This window comes from Grampus griseus (assembly GCF_964374135.1).
Source record: "Grampus griseus genome assembly, chromosome: 10".
Taxonomy (NCBI): domain Eukaryota; kingdom Metazoa; phylum Chordata; class Mammalia; order Artiodactyla; family Delphinidae; genus Grampus; species Grampus griseus.
This window is the reverse complement of record NC_139004.1, coordinates 66,901,184-66,924,369: the sequence shown is the minus strand read 5'-3', so window position 1 is coordinate 66,924,369 and position 23,186 is coordinate 66,901,184. Positions and strand designations below refer to the sequence as shown.

Sequence of the window (23,186 nt, the reverse complement as noted above, 5' to 3'; positions counted from 1 at the left end):
CACTCTTCCAACGCCTTGCCAACTTTCTGTGTCCCTGAGAGTATACTACATTTTTAAATCCCTGTATTTTCATTTTTGTAGTGTTTCAGCAACAAGCAAAACCAAATGCAGATAATCAATACTCCAAGGTAACCCAAAAGCTCCCAACATTCTTTTCAAGATGGTAACAAATTTTCATCCTCTGAGAGTTTGTAAGCTTACTTTAAAGAGTATTCCAAATACTTTTTGAAAAAAGCTCACTATTATTAGAATAATTATATAATCTGTCAAGGTGTCTACTACTCTAAGGATAAAATTCATCTAGATGTATATAACATTTGTTTTTTAACAGTTTGTTAATTTATGGTCACATTTAATATTAAAATCAAAAGAAGGATAAAGATCTGATACAAAGACGTATTCTTTTTTGAGTCCTCGTAGTAGCAATCAAATAAATTGTAATGGAAAAATTATGAAAAACACCATCCAAGCTACATTCATTTGAAATATAAACTGTGGTTTCTTACTATAAGCTCTAAGTATATTTCATCCACCTAAAATTTCCATGGAAAAATAGCTATCTTGCATATCTTATAAGAGGGGAACTTGAGAAATCATAAGCTCATGCTCAGTCATAAACCTTCCACAACAGAGATAGACCCCTGATTTCCCAAGATCCACTTTATTATTCTCTCCACAAACCACTGACGTATCCTGATGAAGGTACACTATGAAATGGCAGTGAATACGTAGGATGTGAAAATACAAAGAGGAGAGATACAGCAGTTTGAGGTGCCTGGGGCCATTCATCAAAGGCTATGTGAGACTACGATTATCAGCATCATTCTGAACCCCTAACAAATCTTGTTTCAAATAGGTACACAAAACTACAAAAATAAAAAATTACTACCCTCCTCTTGCCCAAAACAGGCCATCTTCAAGACCCAGGAGAGGCAAACGCCTGTCTATATAAAACTTCAAACCCTGATGCTTATTTTCTATGACCCACAGTCTATTGCTAACTTAAACTCTCATATAATACTCCACGAATGAAAACTTTCCTGGTGACCAGAAAACCATGAATTGCTCCAAAGTCCAAAAACAGAAAACACATTTGTTAAGTGTTCATACATTCACTTATTAATCTATTAGGAGAAACAGCTGTCCCACACAACCCAATAGACTTTAAAATGGAGCTCAAGAAACAGTGGTTTTTCCAAAACTAGAGTCTCATTGAATGCCAAATAGCTTAATACTCAGGAAAAACAGAATCTTCTTTCTACCACATACCCCTATGTTCCCTTCAACCTCCTGATCTTCAGTTTGAACTAAAATATAAAGGTAATAATGTTTCATATGGTTATTCTGAGGATCAGCTGAAGTAACGAATGTACAATATCTACTACTATTACCTAGAATATGGTAGGTAGAAAGCAAATGACTACTTTTTAATAAGTTCTGTTTATGTATTTATTATTTGTTTATTTATATTTATTTTGGCTGCACTGGGTCTTAGTTGTGGCACATGGGCTCTTAGTTGTGGCATGCAGACTTCTTAGCTGCAGCATGTGTACTCTTAGTTGCAACGTGCAAACTCTTAGTTGCGGCATGCATGCAGGATCTAGTTCCCAACCAGGGATTGAACCCGGGCCCCCTGCATTGGGAACGCAGTCTTACCCACTGTATCACCAGGGAAGTCCCGCAAATGTTTATTATAAAACTCTTACTTCTAAACATCAAGTTGCAAGCATAATGGAAAATCAACCAAAGGCATTTAAAAGTAATGCTGTTAAGTGTTTCGAACTATATTGTACAAAATAGTGTACAAAACTGTACACTAAGTACTATGATTTGAAATTGTGACAATTTTCATACATAAATCATTTCCTAAAGTTCATAAAAATGAAGTCTTTATAATTATAAGAATTCTTTCTTCTTATCAGAAAGGTGAAAAATTTTTACTATCCATAAAACTTAAATTTTTACATGCCATTAGAAAGTGACAGGGAATATTTATCCAACAAAGTACAGCAGAGACTAATAAAAGTAGTACCCAACCTAGGAGTCTCTTTAATTATTTATTATACAATTTTTCAATAACCTTGGAAGTAATGAAACATGTTTCATTTCTATATGTGTATCAGAAAGTTAACATTCCTTTGTTGATGCTGATACTGATTCTCGGTCTAAATATTAAAGCAGAACAAGATGAGAAAAGGAAAACCAATCCCATTAGTGGCCAAGATGGTGGAGCAGGAAGGCCCTGAGCTCACCTCCTCCCACAGGCACAGCAAAATTACACCTATTTACAGAGCAACTATCAATGAAAGAACAACTCGAAACCAGCAGAAATGATTTTCCCAACAAAATATATTAAGAAAGAACCACAAGATGGATACGAGGGGCAGAAATGTGGTACAGTCAAGACCCACACTCCTGGGCAGGCAACCTGCAAATAGAAAGATGATCACAACTGCAGAGGTTCTCCCCAAGAAGCAAGGGATCCGAACCCGACATCAGGCTTCCCCAACCCAGGGATCCTACAGCAAAAAGATGAGCCCCAAATGTCTGGCTTTGAAGGCCAGTAGGACTTGCATGTGGCAGAGCCAGAGGGCTGTAGGAAACAGAGACTCTGTTCTTAAAAAGCTCACGCAAAATCTCCCATGCTCTGAGACCCAGAATAGAGGCAGAAATTTTAAAAGAGCCTGAGTCAGACCCATTTGCTGATTTGGAGAGCCTCCTAAAGAGAAAAGAAGCAACTGAGTTTCCCCATGAGGACACAGACATGGGTGGCACCCTGTTTGGGGAGCTTGTTCCAATACAAGGACACTGGTGCTGGCAAGCACCAATTTGGAGTCCTCCCTCTAGCCTGTTAGCATTGGGGGCTTACCTTCCCGCCAGCCAACTGGCACCAGCCCTGGGACACCCCGGGCACTACAGTCAGCCATACCAGCACCCAGTCCCACCAACCAGCAACCTGGCACCGGACCTGGGAACCCCCAGGCCCCAGAGCCAGATGACCCAGAACCCATCAACACCCACCAGCAAACTAGCACCAGTGCAGGACCCCCAAGAAACACAGCCCGGTGCACCAGTAGGCCAGCAGCCTCTGCACTAGGCAGGGACTGGCAACCAACCAGGCCAGAGATCAGCCTGCCTACCACACTGCCCCCAGTAGTCGGCCCTGCCACAAAAGAAATGCCCATGCAGCCCTAGAGCATATAACTCTAAAGACCACAGGGGAATGCGCTGCTGGGACCCATAGGACAACTCCTACATAAGACCATTTTGCCAAGATCAAGAAATGTAACCAACCTACATAATACATAGAAATAAAAACAGAGAATTAGGCAAAATGAGGGAATAGACAAATATGCTCCAAACAAAGCAACAAGACAAAACCCCAGAAAAATAACTAAGCAAAGCAAAGATAAGCAGTCTACCCAATAAAGAGTTCAAGGTAATGGCCATAAAGATGCTCAATGAATTAAAAAGAAGAATTAAAGAACACAATGAGAAGTTTCGCCATTAGTAAACTCAATGAATATGCATTCAATTTAATTTTAAATTTCAGGTTTTAGCATTAAAAAGTAGATTAATCAAAATTGTTCATCTCGGGGCTTCCCTGGTGGCGCAGTGGTTGAGAGTCCACCTGCTGATGCAGCGGATACGGGTTCGTACCCCGGTCCAGGAAGATCCCACAGGCCGCGGAGCGGCTGGGCCCGTGAGCCATGGCCACTGAGCCTGTGCGTCCGGAGCCTGTGCTCCGCAACGGGAGAGGCCACAACAGTGACAGGCCCGCATACCGCAAAAAAAAAAAAAATTGTTCATCTCGGCTCTCTCCCAAAACCTCAGTAAAATGACAGTAAGTAAAAAAACTGTATATTAATTAATAAACTTACACAGTCTAGGAAAAGGTAATTTAGATACCAGCAGACAATAATCACTTTAAACATTTGGAAGCTTGAAGGCAAACAGATAAATACTAAAACCTATCTACAAGCAGAGAAGCCAACAAGAGTCGATTCTTAACACAAACCCCTAGCAAATCATAGGAATTCAAGGTATCAGGAGTTCAAGAAGGCCTGAAGATAATATGATCCTACATACAGAAAATCCTAAAGACTCCACACACAAAAAAAAAACTATTAGAACTAAGAAATAAATTCACTGAAGCTGCAAGACACAAAAATCAATTTTAAAAATCAGTTGAGGGGGTGCCTTCAAGATGGCAGAGAAATGAAACATGGAGGTCACCTTCCTCCCCACAAATACATCAAAACTGCATCTACATGTGGAACAACTCCTACAGAACACCTACTGAACACTGGCAGAAGAACTCAGACTTCCCAAAAGGCAAGAAACTCCCACATACCGAGGTAGGGCAAAAGAAAAAAGGAAAAACAAAGACAAGAGAATAGAGACACAACCTGCACCTCTGGGAGGGAGCTGTGAAGGAGGAAAAGTTTCCACACACTAGGAAGCTCCTTCACTGGCAGGGACGGGGAGTGGGTGGGGGAGAATCTTCGGAGCCACAGAGGAGAGCACAGCAACAAGGGTGCAGAGGGCAAAGCGGAGAGATTCCCACACAGAGGATTGGTGCCGACCAGCACTCACCAGCCTGAGATGCTCATCTGTTCACCTTCAGGGGCAGGTGGGGGCTGGGAGCTGAGGCTTGGGCTTCAGAGGTCAGACCCCAGGGAGAGGACTGGGGCTGGCTGGGTGAACACAGCCTGAAGGGGGCTAGTGCACCACAGCTAGGAGGGAGGGAGTCCGGGGAAAAGTCTGGACCTGCCTAAGAGGCAAGAGACCACTGTTTCAGGGTGCACAAAGAGAGGGGATTCAGAGCACCGCCTAAACAAGCTCCAGAGACGGACGCGAGCTGCAGCTATCAGCGTGGACCCCAGAGACAGGCATGAAATGCTAAGGCTGCTGCTACAGCCACCAAGAAGCCTGTGTGCAAGCACAGGTCACTATCCACACCTTCCCTCCTGGGAGCCTGTGCAGCCTGCCTCTGCCAGGGTCCCGTGGTCCAAGGACAACTTCCCCAGGAGAACACACAGCGTGCCTCAGGCTATTGCAACGTCTACCACCAGAGGCTTGCCCCGCATTCCATACCCCTCTCTCCCCCAGGCCTCAGTGAGCCAGAGCCCCCTAGTCGGCCTCTCCATTAATGCTGTCCTGTCTGGGTAGGAAACAGATGCCATCAGGTGACCTACACACAGAGGCAAGGCCAAATCCAAAGCTGAACCCCAGGAGCTGTGTGAACAGCAAAGAGAAAGGGGAATTCCTCCCAGCAGCCTCAGGAGAAACAGATTATATCTCCACAATCAACTTCATGTTCCCTGTATCTGTGGAATACCTGAATAGACAACAAACCATCCCAAAATTGAGGTGGTGGACTTCGGGAGCAACAGTAGACTTGGGGCTAGCTTTCTGCATCTAATTTGTTTCTGGTGTTATGTTTACCTTAGTTTAGTATTTAGAGCTTATTATCATTGGTAGATTTCTTTATTGATTTGGTTGCTCTCTTTCTTTTTTTATTTTATATATATATATATATATATATATAATTTTTTCCTTTTTCTCTTTTTGTGAGTGTGTATGTGTACACTTCTTTGTGTGATTTTGTCTGTGTAGCTTTGCTTTTGCCATTTGTCCTAGAGCTATGACTGTCCATTTTGGTTTTGTTTTGTTTTGTTGTTTGGTTTTTTAAGAACAGTTTTTAGTACTTTTATCTTTGGTGGATTTGTATTTTGGTTTGGTTGCTCTCTTCTTTCTCTCTTTTTTTTAATTACTTTTTTATTTTTTTATTTCTAATAATTTTTTCTATTATTTTTTTCTTTCTTTCTTTCCCTCCCTCCGTCCCTCCCTCTCTCTCTCTTTCTTTTTCTCCCTCTTCTTCTGAGTGATGTGGCTGACAAGGTCTTGGTGCTCTGGCCGGGTGTCAGGCCTGAGCCTCTGAGGTGGGAGAGCCAAGTTCAGGACACTGGTCCACCCAAGACCTCCTGGCCCCATGTAATATCAAACGGCGAAAGCTCTCCAGGAGATCTCCATCTCAACACTAAGACCCAGCTCCACTCAGTGACCAGCAAGCTACAGTGCTGGACACCCTATGCCAAACAACTAGGAAGACAGGAACACGAACCCACCCATTAGCAGAGAGACTGACTAAAATCATGATAGGTTCACAGACACACCAAAACACACCACCATACGTAGTCCTGCCCACCAGAAAGACAAGATCCAGCCTCATCCACCAGGACACAGGCATCATTCCCCTCCACCAGGAAGCCTACAAAACCCACTGAACCAACCTTACCCACTGGGAGCAGACACCAAAAACAACGGGAACTACAAACATGCAGCCTGCGAAATGGAGACCCCAAACACAGTAAGTTAAGAAAAATGAGAAGACAGAGAAACACACAGCAGATGAAAAAGCAAGGTAAAAGCACACCAGACCAAACAAATGAAGAGGAAATAGGCAGTCTACCTGAAAAAGAATTCACAGTAATGATAGGAAAGATGATCCAAAATCCTGGAAATAGAATGGAGAAAATACAAGAAACATTTAACACGGATCTAGAAGAACTAAAGGGCAAACAAACAATGATGAACAACACAATAAATGAAATTAAAAATTCTCTAGAAGAAATCAATAGCAGAATAACTGGGGAAAAAGAACGGATAAGTGACCTGGAAGATAAAAAAGTGGAAATAACTACCACAGAGCAGAATAAAGAAAAAGGAATGAAAATAATTGAGGACAATCTCAGAGACCTCTGGGACAACATAAAATGCACCAACATTCGAATTATAGGGGTCCCAGAAGAAAAAGAGCAAAAAAAAGGGACTGAGAAAATATTTGAAGAGATTATAGTTTAAAAACTTCCCTAATATGGGTAAGGAAATGGTCAATCAAGTCCAGGAAGCACAGAGTGTCCCATACAGGATAAATCCAGAGAAACACACCAAGACACATAACAATCAAACTATCAAAAATTAAATACAAAGAAAAAATATTAAAAGCAGTAACGGAAAAGCGACAATTAACGTATGAGGGAATTCCCATAAGGTTAACAGCTGATCTTTCAGCAGAAACTCTGCAAGCCAGAAGGGAGTGCCAGGACATATTTAAAGTGATGAAAGCGAAAAACCTACAACCAAGATTACTCTACGCAGCAAGGATCTCATTCAGATTCGACGGAGAAATTGAAACCTTTAGAGGCAAGCAAAAGCTAAGAGAATTCAGCACCACCAAACCAGCTCTACAACAAATGCTAAAGGAACTTCTCTAGGCAGGAAATACAAGAGAAGGAAAAGACTTACAATAACAAGCCCAAAACAATTAAGAAAATGGTAATAAGAACATATATATGAATAACTACCTTAAATGTAACTGGATTAAATGCGCCAACCAAAAGATATAGACTGGCTGAATGGATACAAAAACAAGACCCGTACATATGCTATCTACGAGAGACCCACAAGACAAGGATGCCCACTCTCACCACTATTATTCAACATAGTTTTGGAAGTCCTCACCACGGCAATTAGAGAAGAAGAAGAAATAAAAAGAATCCAAGTTGGAAAAGAGGAATTAAAACTGTCACTGTTTGCCGCTGTCATGATACTAGACATAGAAAATCCTAAAGGTGCCACCAGAAAACTACTAGAACTAATCAATGAATTTCGTAAAGTTGCAGAATACAAAATTTATACGCAGAAATCTCTTGCATTCCTATATACTAACAGCGAAAGATCAGAAAAAGAAATTAAGGAAACAATCCCATTTACCACTGCAACAAAAAGAATAAAATATTCTAGGGATAAACCTACCTAAGAAGGCAAAAGACCTGTACTCAGAAAACTATAAGATACTGATGAAAGAAATAAAAGACAACACAAGCCGATGGAGAGATATTCCATGTTCTTGGATTGGAAGAATCAATATTCTGAAAATGACTATACTACCCAAAGCAATCTACAAATTCAATGCAATCTCTATCAAATTACCAATGGTATTTTTCACAGAATTAGAACAAAAAAATTACAATTTGTGTGGAAACACAAAAGACCTCGAATAGACAAAGCAATCTTGAGAAAGAAAAATGGAGCTGGAGGAATCAGGCTCCCTGACCTCAGACTATACTACAAAGTTACAGTAACCAAGACAATATGGTACTGGCACAAAAACAGAAATACAGATCAATGGAACAGGAGAGAAAGCCCAGAGATAAACCCACGCACATATGGTCACCTAATCTATGACAAAGGAGGCAAGAATATACAATGGAGAAAAGACAGTCTCTTCAATAAGTGGTGCTGGGAAAACTGGACAGCTACATGTAAAAGAATGAAATTAGAACACTCCCTAACACCATACACAAAAATAAACTCAAAATGGATTAAAGACCTAAATGTAAGGCTGGACACTATAAAACTCTTAGAGGAAAATACAGGCAGAACACACTTTGAAATAAATCACAGCAAGATCTTTTTTGATCCACCTGCTAGAGTAATGAAAATAAAAACAAAAATAGGGGATTCCCTGGTGGCGCCATGGTTAACAACCTGCCTGCCAATGCAGGGGACATGGGTTCAAACCCTGGTCCATGAAGATCCCACATGCCACGGAGCAACTAAGCCTGTGCACCACAACTACTGAGCCTGCACTCTAGAACCTGCGAGCCACAACTACTGAAGCCCGCACACCTAGAGGCCATGCTCCGCAACAAGAGAAGCCACCGCAATGAGAAGGCCACAAACCACAACAAGAGTAGCCCCCGCTTGCCGCAACTAGAAAAAACCCACGTGCAGCAACAAAGACCCAATGCAGCCTAAAATAAATAAATAATTATTTTTTTTTAAAAAAAGTATGGATACCAAGGGGGGAAGGGGGAAGTGGGATGAAGTGGGAGTTTGGGATTGACATGTATACACTACTAGTATAAAATAGATAACTAATGAGAACCTACTATATAACACAGGGAATTCTACTCAATGCTCTGTGGTGACCTAAATGGGAAGGAAATCCAAAAAAGAGGGAGTGTATGTCTACATATAGCTGATTCACTTGGCTGTACAGCAGAAACTAACACATTGTAAAGCAACTATACTCCAATAAAAGACTTTTTTTATTTTTTTAATTAAAAAAATTTTTTAAAGATAGGAAAAAAAAAAAGGAGCAATCCCACTTACAATAGCATCAAAAACAAAAAAAGAGGAATAAATTTAACCAAGGAAGTAAAAGATCTATGCACCAAAAACTATAAGACACTGAGGAAAGAAATTCAAGAACATACATAAATGAAAAAATATTCTGTGTCAATAGATTGGAATAGTTGATATTAATAAAATATACATACTACTCAAAGCTACCTATAGATTCAATGCAATCTCTATCAAAATTCCAATGACATTTTTCACAGAAATAGAAAAAACAATCCTAAAATTCATAAGGAACCACGAAAGACTCTGAATAGCCAACACAATTTTGAGAAAGGGCAAAGTTGGAGGCAAAAAAAACAAAAAACAAAAGAATAACTGAGAGTTCAGAAGTAAACCCATGAATATATGGTCAAGTAATATTTGGCAACAGAATGAAGAATACTCAATAGGAAAAGGACAGTCTCTTCAATAAATGGTGTTGGAAAAACTGGATATACACATGCAAAAGAATTGGACCCCTATCTTAAATCACTCACAAAAATTAACTTGATATGGATTAAAGACTTAAACAGTAAGACCTGAAACCATAAAATTCCTAATAGGGAAAATGCACCCTGACATTAGTGTTAGCAATTATTTTTTGGATACAGTGCCAAAAGCACAAACAAGAAAAGCAAAAATTAATAAGTGGGACTACATCAAACGAAAAAGCTTCTGCACAGCAAAGAAACAATCAACAAAATGTCCAGGTAACATCTGGAGTAGGAGAAAATACAACTGACCCTTGAACATCAAGGGGTTTAACATGGCATGCGCCAACCCTCCATGCAGTCGAAAATGTGCATGTAACTTACAGTCAACCCTCCACGTATGCAGTTCCTCCATATTGTGGCTCCTCCATATCCGTGGTTCCACATCCACAAATTCAATCATCCAAGGATTGTGTAATACTATAGTAAGCACTATTGAAAAAACTGGCATATAAGTGGACCCTTGCAGTTCAAACCCATGTTGTTCAAGAGTCAATTATATTTGCAAATCATATTATCTGAGAAAGAGTTAACATCCAAAATATATTCGGAACTCATACAATTCAAATACCAAAAAACAATCCAACTAAAAATCAGGTAGAGGACTTGAATAGACATTTTTCCAAAGAAGACATACAAATGGCCAACAGGTACATAAAAGGGTGCACAACATCACTAATCATCAGGGAAATGCAAATCACAACCACAATGAGATATCATCTCACACCTGTTAGAATGGCTATCATCAAAAAGATAAGAGATAACAAATGCTGAGAAGGATGTGGAGAAGGAACCCTGGTGCACTGGTGATGGGAATGTAAACTGGTAGAGTCAGTATGGAAAACAATAGGGAAGTTCCTCAAAAAACTGAGGAACTAGAACTACCATACAATCCAGCAATCCCACTGCTGGGTATGTATCCAAAGAAGATCAAATCACTATCTCAAAGATATCCCATGTCCGTTGCAGCATTACTCACAATAGCCAAGACATGGAAACAACCTGTGTCCATAGACAGATGAATGAACAAAGAAAATGTGAGATAGATATAAATATATCTCACACAAACACAATGGGATATTATTCAGCCACTTGAAACAAGGAAATTTTACCATTTGAGACAACATGGATGGATCTTGAGGGCACTGTGCTAAGTGAAATAAGTCAGAAAGAGAAAGACAAACACTGTACGATCTCACTTATATGTGGAATCTTTAAAAAAAAAAAAGCCAAACTCACAGGAACACAGAGTACAATAGTTGCCAGGGGCTGAGTAGTAGGAGAAATGGGGAGATGTTAGTCAAGGGGTTACAAACTTCCAGTTATAAGATGAGTAAGTTTCAGGGATGTAATGTACAGCATGGTGACTACAGTTAAAAACACTGTATTGTATGGGGCTTCCCTGGTGGCGCAGTGGTTGAGAGTCCGCCTGCTGATGCAGGGGACACAGGTTCGTGCCCCGGTCTGGGAGAATCCCACATGCCGCGGAGCAGCTGGGCCCATGAGCCATGGCCGCTAAGCCTGCGCATCCGGAGCCTGTGCTCCGCGGGGGGAGAGGCCACAGCAGTGAGAGGCCCGCGTACCACAAAATATATATATATATATATATATACTGTATTGTATACTTAAAAATTGCTGTGAGACAACTGAAGAAGAGAGAACCTGCACACCACAACTAGAGAGAAGCCCGCGCCCCGCAATGAAGAGCCCACGCACTGCAACGAAAGACTCCACATGCCTCAATGAAGATCCTGCGTGCCGCAACTAAGAACCGACGCAGCCAAAAATAAATAAATAAAAAATAAACCTTAAAAAACAATTGCTGTGAGAGTAGAGCTTTAATGTTTTCACCATAACCACAAAATGGTAATTATGTGAGGTAAAATATTTGTTAGCTAACCTTACAATAATAAACATTTCGCAATATGTATGTATATCGAATCATCACACTGTACACCTTAAATTTATACAATGTTATACATCAATTTATATCTCAACAAAGCTGGGAAATAGGGGAAAATGTAAGGCCTAGGTGTGGTATGGGGTTGAAAACAAAAGGACTACTTGAAACTCTTTAAGAAAAATAGTCAAAACACTGCAGTTCTTCTTTATTCTGCCCACAATGTAAGACAAACATCCCTCTACCCCCACGCTATCAGAAAAACCAAGCATCATTCCCTGGGGAGTTTGGACAAGGCCAGTTTAGGATTCAGGGACCCACACTTTGCTGAGGACAGAGATGAACATCAAACTAAGAACAGGTCCCAATACCTACTCCTACGGGGCTGGTGATGCAAATCAGAGCTTTGACAAATGTAACACCCACGTAACATATAACACCCATATTTCATTAAGACACAGAACTTTTCAATCACCCTAAAAGTTCCCTCATGTCTCTTTCCAGACAATCCTCTCCCAGAGGCAATCACTATCCTGATTTGCATGACCATACATCTGTAATGTTGCTTGTTCTTTCATATTAATACAATCAATCAGAATGTAATCTTTTATATCTGGCTCTTTTGTTCAACACAATATTTTTTAAATTCATCCATGTTGTTCTATCTCTACATTTTTATCTATTTTTACAAGGATCTCCTGTTTTTAAGCAAATTTTTTGCTGATATGTAACATCCATAAGTATGCAAATCATTAGTCTACAGCTAAACAAATTTACAAAGAGTATGTACCTATATGCCCACCACCCAGTAAATAAAATATGAGCAGCATCCCAAAGCCACTCATGTCTCTTCCCGTCACTAACACACACACAGACACACCTTCAAATTGAATGTGATATATAAAGGAAAATGGATGAACTGCTGCTACACACAACGATATCACAGATACACTCTTGATTTAAAAAGCCAGATATTAAAAAAATAAATAAAAATTTAAAAAAATAAAAAGCCAGATATAAAAGTGGTTATCTAACTACTCTCTGACAAACATCACCAGCTATTAGTTTTACCTGGTTCTGTATTTTATGTACTTTCATTGAAACCATAACAGCATGAACTCTTACATCTGGCTCCTGTTGTAAAGATTCTATCTGTGATGTTCATCTGTATTGTTTTGTGTAGCAATAACTCATTCATTTTCCTTCTTGTGTCACTTTCAGTTATCTGAATATATCATAATTTATCTGCCCATTCTACTGCTGATGAGCAGTTTGTTTTTTAACAGTTCAGAGCAATTATGAATACAACTGCTGCTAACATTTTACATATGTATTTTGCTGTTGGATTTACACCTATGAGTAGACATGCTGAATCATAAGGTACCCGTACATTCAACTTTTGTAAATAGTGCCAAAGAGTTTTCCAAAGTAGTTAAGCCATTTTCTCTCCCACCAGCAGTGTATGGAAGTATCAGTTGTTCCAATTCCTTACCAGCACTTGGTATTGCCAGTGTTTTGAATTTTAGTCATGCTGGTGCCGTGTGGTGATATCTCATTGTGGTTTTAATTTGCATTTCCCTGATGAATGAGACTAAATACCTTCCCATATGTTTATGAACCATCAGAATATCTGTTTTGTGAGGAGCCTATCCAAGCCTTTTGCCTATTTTTCTACTGAACTGTCTTATTTTGTTTTATTGAGTTATAATTAACATACAATATTATATTAGCTTCAGGTATACAACACAGTGATTTCATATGTTTATACATTATCAAATAATCACCAAAATAAGTCAAGTTACTATCCATCACCATAAAAAGCTGCTACAATATTATTGACTATATTCCCTATGTGTACATTACATCCCCATGACTTATTTATTTTATAGCTGGAAATCTGTACCTCTTAATCCCCTTCACCTATTTCATCCATCCCTCCACCGCCTCCCCTATGGGAACAACCAGTTTATTCTCTGTATCCATGAGTCTTTTCCTGTCTTGTTTTTGTACTTTTTTTTTCCTTCCTTGTGGTACGCGGGCCTCTCACTGTTGTGGCCTCTCCCGCTGCAGAGCACAGGCTCCGGACGCGCAGGCCCAGCGGCCATGGCTCACGGGCCCAGCCGCTCCGCAGCATGTGGGATCCTCCCAGACCGGGGCACGAACCCGCATCCCCTGCATTGGCAGGCAGATTCTCAACCACTGCACCACCAGGGAAGCCCCATTCCTGTCTTGTTTTGTTTCTTTTCTTCTTTGTTTTTTAGATTCCACATATGAGTAACATCATATCATATTTGTTTTTCCTGTCTGATTTGATTCACTTAGCATAATACCCTCTAGGTTCATCCATGCTGTCACAAATGGCAAGATCATATTCTTTTTTATGGCTGAGTAATATCCCAGAGTAATGGACACTTAGATTGCTCCCATATCTTTGCTAGTGTAAATAGTACTTCAATGAACATAGGGGTACATATATCTTTTCAAAACACTGTTTTCATTTTCTTCTGATAAAGACCCATAAATGGAATTACTGGATCATATGGTAGTTCTATTTTTAATTTTTTGAGGAACCTCCATACTGTTTCCCATAGTGGCTACACTAATTTACATTCCCATCAGTGGTGCACGATAGCTCCCTTTTCTCCACATCCTTATCAACACTAGTTGTTTCTTGTCTTCTTTATAACAGCCATTCTCACAGTTGTGAGGTGGTATCATTACGGTTTTAATTTGCATTTCCCTGATGTTCAGTGATGTTGAACATCTTCTCATGTGCATGCTGGCCATCTGTATGTCTTCTTTGGAAAAATATCTACTCAGGTCCTCTGCCTACTTTTTAATTGGGTTGTTTGGGTTTTTTTGACAATGAGTATTAAGAGTTCTTTATATATTTTGGATATCAACCCCTTATCTATTATTGGCAAATATATTCTCCCATTCAGTAGGCTTTTTGTTTTGTTGATGGTTTCCTTCGCTGTGCAAAAGCTTTTCAGTTTGATGTAGTCTCATTTGTTTATTTTTGCTTTTGTTTCCCTTGCCTGAGAAGACAGATCAAAAAAATACTGCTAAGATCAATGTCAAAGAGCATACTACCTACATTTTCTTCTATGACTTTTATGGTTTCATGTCTTACAATTAAGTCTTTAACTGATTTTGAGGGGGGCGTTGTATACAGTATGAGAAAGTGGTCCAGTTTGATTCTTTTGCATGTAGCTGTCCAGTTTTCCAAACACTATTTATTGAACAGGTTGTCTTTTCTCCACTGTATATTCTGGCCTCCTTTGTCATAGATTAATTGACCATGCAAGTATACGTTGATTTCTGGGCTCTTTACTGTGTTCCATTGATCTGTGTGTCTGTTTTTGTGCCAGTACCATACTGTTTGGATTACTATACCTTTGTAGTACAGTTTCAAGCCTGGGAGCATGATACCTCCAGCTTTGTTCTTCCTTCTCAACATTGTTTTGACTATACAGGGTCTTTTGTGGTTCCATGCAAATTTTAGGATTATCTGTTCTAGTTCTGTGAAAATGCCTTTGGTATTCTGATAGGGACTGCACTGAATCTGTAGAATGCCTTGGGCAGTATGGTCATTTTCATGATATTGATTTGTCCAATCCATGCACATAGTACATCTTTCCATTTGTTTGTCTTGTCTACACTTTCTTTCATCAATGTCATAGTTTTCAGAGTACAGGTCATTCACCTCCTTGGTTAAATTTATTCCTAGGTATTTTACTCTTTTTGATGCATTTATAAGTGGGATCACTTTGTTGATTCCTCTGATAGTTCGTTGTTAAAATAGAGAGATGCAACAGACCTCTATACATTAATTTTGTATACTGCAATTTTCCTGAAGTCACCTACTGAAGTCAGTTTTTGAATAACAATTCACTTACTGAATAACAGGTTTTTTTGTTTGTTTGTTTTTGCAGTATGCGGGCCTCTCACTGTTGTGGCCTCTCCCGTTGAGGAGCACAGGTTCCAGACGTGCAGGCTCAGTGGCGATGGCTCACGGGCCCAGCCACTCCGCGGCATGTGGTACCTTCCCGGACCGGGGCACGAACCTGTGTCCCCTGCGTTGGCAGGCGGACTCTCAACCACTGCGCCACCAGGGAAGCCCTGAATAAGTTTTTTTGTGAAATCTTTGGGGTTTTCTATATATAGTATCATGCCACCTACAAACAATGACAGTTTTATTTCTTCCTTTCCAATTCTGATTCCTTTTTTTGTTTTTGTTTTTTTGCCTAACTGCTGTGGCAATAACTTCCAATACTATGTTGAATGAAAGTGGTGAAAGTAAGGATCCTTGTCTTACTCCTGATCTTACAGCAAAAGCCTTCAGACTTCTCCATTGGGTATGATGTTACCTGTGGGATTTAATATATGCATGGCCTTTATTATGTTGAGGTAGGTTCCCTCTATACCTACTTTGTTGACAGTTTTTGTCATAAACAGACACTGAATTTGGCTAATGCATTTTCTGCATCTATTGAGATGATATGATTTTTATTCTTCAAGTGTATCTTGATTGATTTGCAGATATTGTACCATCCTTGCAACCCTGGGATAAATCCCACTTGATCATGGTGTATGATCCTTGTAATGTATTGTTGAATTTTATTTGATAATATTTTGTTGTAGATTTTTGCATTTATATTCATCAGTGATACTGGCCTGTATTTGTGTGTGTGTGTGATGTCTCTGGTTTTGTTATAAGGATGTGCTGGCCTCATAGAATGAGTTCAGAAGTGTTCCTTCCTCATTGATGTTTCTGAATAGTTTGAAAAATAAAAGTGTTAACTATTCTTTAAATGTTTGGTAGAATTCGCCTGTGAAGCCATCTGGTCCTGGACTTTTGCTTGTTGGAAGTTTTTTATTACTGATTCAATTTCATTACTGGTAATCAGTCTGTTCATATTTTCTATTTCTTTCTGATTCAGTCTTGGGAATTTGTACGTTTCCAGGAATTTATCCATTTCTCCTATGTTATCCATTTTATTAGTGTATAATTGTTCATAGTAATCGCTTATAATCTTCTGTATGTATGGTGTTGGTTGTAACTTCTCCTCTTTTATCCTTGATTTTATTTATTTGGGCCCTGTCTCCTTTATTCTTGATGAATCTAACTAAATGTTTATCAATTCTGTATATATTTTCAAAGAACTAACTCTTAGTTTCATTGATCTTCTCTATTGTTTTTTAGTCTCTATTTCAGTTATTTCCACTCTGATCTTTTATTTCCTTTATTCTACTAACCGTGGGCTTTGCTTGTTCTTCTTTTTCTAGTTTCTTTAAATGTATATTTTGATTGTTTGAGATTTTTCTTGTATCATGAAGTAGGCTTGTATCACTATGATTTTCCCTCTTAGAACTGTTTTATCTTCATCCCACAGATTTTGGATCACTGTGTTTCCATTTTCACTTGTCTCAAGGTAATTTTTGATTTCCTCTTTGACTTTTCAATGACCCATTGATTGTTTAGTAGCATGTTGTTTAGTCTCCATATGTTTGTGGGCTTTTTTTTTTCTTTCAGTTTTCTTCTTTTTTTTTTTTTGCAGTACATGGGCCTCTCACTGTGTGGCCTCTCCTGCTGCGAAGCACAGGCTCTGGACGCGCAGGCTCAGCGGCCATCGCTCACGGGCCCAGCTGCTCCACGGCATGTGGGATCCTCCCAGACCGGGCACGAACCCGTGTCCCCTGCATCAGTAGGCAGACTCTCAACCACTGTGTCACCAGGGAAGCCCTCAGCTTTCTTCTTGTAGTTAATTCCTAATTTCATACCAGTGAAGTCAGAAAAGATGTCTGACAAATGCTGGAGAGGGTGTGGAGAAAAGGGAATCCTCTTACACTGTTGGTGGGAATGTAAACTGGTGCAGCCACTATGGAGAACAGTATGGAGCTTCCACAAAAAACTAGAAGTAGAGTTGCCATATGATCCAGCAATCCCACTCCTGGGCATGTATCCGGAGAAAACCATAATTCGAAAAGATACATGTACCCCTATGTTCACAGCAGCACTACTTACAATAGCCAAGATATGGAAACCACCTAAATGTCCACCAATAGATGAATGGATAAAGAAGATGTAGTATACATATACAATGGAATATTACTCAGTCATAAAAAAGAATGAAATAATGCCATTTGCGGCTAAATGGATGGACCTAGAGATTATCACACTAAGCAAAATAAGTCAGAAAGAGAAAGACAAACACCATGTGAAGACATGTCCTTTACCAAATAGCTCTTTCACTCTGTGACTTGTCTTCTCCCTCTCCTTAATGATATCTTTTGAACAACATATCTTCATTTTAATAAAGTACAACTTATCAATAAAAAACCTTTGTCTACCCCTAGGTTAAAAAGAGTATTTTCCTATGCTTCCTTTAAGGTGCATGATTGTTTTACATTTCACATTCTACCATCCATCTGGAATTGAATCTGGAGCATATGCTGTGAAGTTAGGTTCAAGATTCATTGGTTTCAATATTGACCCAATACCATTTATTGACTAGGCCATCATTTTTCATTCCAATCAGCCCAGCATCACTTATTGTAAAGGACATCATTTCCCCACTGCACTGCAATACCACCTTTTTCATATATCACTGGATGATAAACATGATGGTCTATTTCTGGACCCTCTGTTTCATTATTCTGTCTTTGCCCCCAAACCACAATGTCTTAATTTATAATAGTCTCATTTCTAGATGTCAGTTGGAAATCTTTCAATATTTCACTACTGAAAATGATGTTTGCTGTAGGCTTTTAGATATCCTTTATCAGATTAGGAAAACCCCCTTCTATTCTTATTTTGCTAAGAGTTTTTTTTTATCATGAAGGGGTTTTTATTTATACTTCTGCTTTAAAATTATTAAAATGCATCCTGCACTAGAGCTCCCTTTCCAGAAAAGTGTACTCCCCAACTTAAACGGATCCTGGGTCATAGTAGGTTGCACTTACTCCCATACCCATCTGAACAGTAACTGGATCAGAGTTCAACTTCCATGTGTACTATCTCCATGCCCACATAGCAACATTTCTACTCTGTTATATAATTTGAGGTGGCTTCTAGTCATGCTGAACTGCTATCAATTTTGGTATCAATTTTGTTTTTGTCCATGCTCTGATTGTGGGTGATTTCTCCGGAACTATATTTTTTCCACATATCTTGCTGACTTCAGTGCATAATTTTGAAGAATGTGATATTTTTCAATAATGCATAAATATTATAGCAGAAATACCCAAATATGTCACAGAAGAAGACAGTCAGGCCAAACTTCATTTGAGCACATTTACTGCCTTGCTTTAATTACGACTGATCGTGTCCAGCCAATCAGACAGATATATAAAAATGAACTGATTACACTTCGATTCTATTCAAATGCAGATAATCAGTAGCGAAATATTACCTATTCGATTGTAGGAAATCAAAACTAAGCATTTGATATAGTATGTAAAAATCATGTTCTGATTGACATGTATACACTGATGTGTATAAAATTTATGACTAATAAGAACCTGCTGTATAAAAAAAATAAATAAAATAAAATTTAAAAATTAAAAAAAAATCATTTTCTGACAGCCAACAATCGTTATTTGTCACTATTAGATTAGAGCCAAAATAGCTCATCCTTTATGCTGAACATAGATCAGGAATGATTTTATAGCAGTGTATCATAATGTGATTAATTACAGCTTCAAAATGATTGCTTATAACCTCATACTACAAAATAAATGCATATCATACTGCCAAAAATGATCACCATTTGTGTTTTACAATTTATGGGTCCACTTACCTTCACATTTTTCAAGAATCTGGACTGTTTCTCCTATTTCTAAGACCAATCCTTGAGGGACAGATCCTCGAAAGCTGCATATCACTAGAAAAACAAGAATAAACATGTCAATTAGCATTTTAAAATAGTGAGACAGGGTCAGTGCCGATGAAAGTTAGCACTAAATTTTCTTAAGTATATACTCTCCCTTCTAATTCATTTTTCAAATATGTAAGTCCCTTTCAACTTAATCTATATTTTGAAAGGTAATATTAAATGGTTCAGAACACTGAGGTATACTTCGGCAAAATCACTATTACTTAGAGGTGTGTGCATGCATGCATGTATGTGAAAACATTTCTATAAACAGAGTCTCCCTCTCTCTCCCCCCCAGCATATCTTGTGTTTGCCTGTTCTTTCTGGGCAAGTATGTATCAATTAAGAAAAAATGATCATTAGAAGCTTATTATCTACTATAAACAGACAAATAGATATTTTTAAAAGGATCACCAAATAAATGATTATGCTTTGAAAAACAGAATCCCCACAATAAAACAAAAATTAATGAAGTAAAAAGCAAATGTACAACAGAGAAAATCTATACTCATCAAAATCCCACATACTTTTATTTTTAGAAAACTGATAAAATGATTCTAAAATTTACATAATACAAAGAACCAAGAAAAGGCTTGTCAATCTTAAAGGATGTACACTATCATATATCAAGCCTTATAATCTAAAATTAGTTCTTTGAAAACACTAACACTGATAGACACGTAAGCAAGACTGATCAAAAAAAAAAGAGAGAGAAAAGGTATAAATTATCAGTATCACCAATAAAAACATTAATGTAATAATTAAATGATGTATAAAAGGACATTAGATAAAACTTTATAACAAAAAATTAGAAAATTTAGAATAGATGGATAAATTTGTAGAAAGATCAACTTTACAAAAACTGACAGAGCAGTTAAAAACTTGAATAGTCCTGTATCTATTAAACAAAAGTGAATCTGTATTTAAAATTTTCCCACAAATGAAATAACAAGTCCTGACTACTCTACCAGCGAATTTGCCCAAACATCTGGAGAAGAAACGCCAACCACAAATAAGTCCCTCTAGGAAATAGGGAAAAGAGAATTCATTTTTAACTCAGCATGAAAGTAAAAGCTGACAAAGACATTGTAAGAAAGGAAAGTTACAGGCCAATCTGTCTCATGATCACAGATAGAAAATCTTTTTAAAAAAAAAAACCCAATTCAAAAATGGGCAAAAGACCTAAATAGACATTTCTCCAAAGAAGACAGACAGATTGCCAACAAACACGTGAAAGAATGCTCAACATCATTAATCATTAGAGAAATGCAAAACAAAACTACAATGAGATATCATCTCACACCAGTCAGAATGGCCATCACCAAAAAATCTACAAACAATAAATGCTGGAGAGGGTGTGGAGAAAAGGGAACACTCCTACCCTGGTGGTGGGAATGTAAATTGATACAGCCACTATGGAGAACAGTATGGAGGTTCCTTAAAAAACTAAAAATAGAACTACCATACAACCCAGCAATCCCACTACTGGGCATTTACCCTGAGAAAACCATAATTCAAAAAGAGTCATGTACCACAATGTTCATTGCAGCTCTATTTACAATAGCCAGGACATGGAAGCAACCTAAGTGTCCATCAACAGATGAATGGATAAAGAAGATGAGGCACATATATACGATGGAATATTACTCAGCCATAAAAATAAACAAAACTGAGTTATTTGTAGTGAGGTGGATGGACCTAGAGTCTGTCATACAGAGTGAAGTAAGTCAGAAAGAGAAAAACAAATACCATATGCTAACACATATATATGGAATCTAAAAAAAAAAAAAAATCATCATGAAGAACTTAGGGACAAGACGGGAATAAAGACGCAGACCTACTAGAGAATGGACTTGAGGACACGGGGAGGGGGAAGGGTAAGCTGGGACAAAGTGAGAGAGTGTTAGTGTATATATGGACATATATACACTACCAAATGTAAAACAGATAGCTAGTGGGAAGCAGTTGCATAGCACAGGGAGATCAGCTCGGTGTTTTGTGACCAGCTAGAAGGGTGGGATAGGGAGGGTGGGAGGAAGGGAGACGCAAGAGGGAAGAGATATGGGGATATATGTATATGTATAACTGATTCACTTTGTTATAAAGCAGAAACTAACAGACCATTGTAAAGCAATTATACTCGAATAAAAATGTTAAAAATAAATAAATAAATAAATAAAAATAAAAGGCAAACTGGGAATTCCCTGGTGGCACAGTGGTTAGGACTCGGCACTTTCACTGCCATGATTCCCAGGTTCGATCCCTGGTCGGGGAACTAAGATCCCACAAGCCATGTGTCATGCATGCATGCATGCATGAATGAATGAATAAATAAATAAATAGTAAATCAAGTCCAACTATATATAAAAAGAATAACCATGACCAATTTGGGCTTATTCCAGAGCGCAATTGGTTTAATATTAAAAAAATCAATAAAGGGGAAAAAAAAATCACATGATCATATCCATAAATGCAGAAGAGGCATTTGATAAAATTCAACGTCTACTCGTGACTAAAATTCTTTTTTTTTTTTTTTTTTTTTTTTTTGCGGTACGCGGCCTCTCACTGTTTTGGCCTCTCCCGTTGCGGAGCACAGGCTCCGTACCCGCAGTCCCAGCGGCCATGGCTCACGGGCCCAGCCGCTCCGCGGCACGTGGGATCCTCCCGGACCGGGGCACGAACTCGTGTCCCCTGCATCGGCAGGCGGACTCTCAACCACTGCGCCACCAGGGAAGCCCTAAAATTCTTAATAATCTAAGAATAGAAGGGAACTTCCTTAATATGATGAAGGTTATGTACAATGTATCTATAGCAAACATCATATATATTAGTGAAATACTCAGCATTTTATCAGTAAGGTTAGGAATAAGAAAAGCATGTCCACTACCATTTCTATTCAACATTACACTGAAGGGCCACCCTGTGCAAATAAAGCAGAAAAAGAAATAAAAGGTATAATGATTAGAAACAAAGAAATAATAGTATCATTATCTGCAGGTCTGAAAAAATCCCGAAGAACCTAGACATAAACCAACACAGAAAATATGTCAATGTGTAGCAAGGTCACTAGATACAATATGAATTTTTTTAACTCTATACAGGAACAAACAACTAGAAAATGAAATGTTTTAGAAATATACAATTTATAACAGCACCAAAAATGTCAAGTAGGGCTTCACTGGTGGCGCAGTGGTTGAGAATCTGCCTGCTAATGCAGGGGACACGGGTTCGAGCCCTGGTCTGGGGAGATCCCACATGCCGCAAAGCAACTAGGCCCGTGAGCCACAACTACTGAGCCTGCGCATCTGGAGCCTGTGCTCCACAACAAGAGAGGCCGTGATAGTGAGAGGCCTGCGCGCCACGATGAAGAGTGGTCCCCCGCTCGCCGCAACTAGAGAAAGCCCACGCACAGAAACAAAGACTCAACACAGCCAAAATTAATTAATTAATTAATTAATTTTTTTAAAAATGTCAAGTAACTATAAATAAATCTAAGCGACATATGGAAGAACTCTATACAGAAAACTATATGACATTAGATATAGTAAAAGTCTAATAAATGAAGGCATACAACCTATTCATGAATTCCAAGACTCAACAGTATAAAGATACAGATTTTCCCCAAATTGATCATTAGATTCTATGCAATCTCAACCAAAATCCCAATAGACATTTTGTGGAAATCAATAAACTGATTCTACAATGTGCATAAAAATGTAAAGGATG

At 38.7% G+C, this 23,186-nt stretch overlaps 1 protein-coding gene across 1 annotated transcript in view; it reads right to left on the bottom strand.

Moving 5' to 3' along the window:
* The window catches only part of DOCK3 (dedicator of cytokinesis 3), a gene marked incomplete at both ends in the record, with an annotated part of 411,675 nt that overhangs the window by 351,193 nt on the left and 37,296 nt on the right, over positions 1-23,186 (bottom strand). Inside the window, one exon of the mRNA XM_082663217.1 lies at positions 19,386-19,469. Coding sequence (XP_082519343.1) covers positions 19,386-19,469 — 84 coding nt within the window. The remainder of the gene's footprint in view (positions 1-19,385; positions 19,470-23,186) is intronic.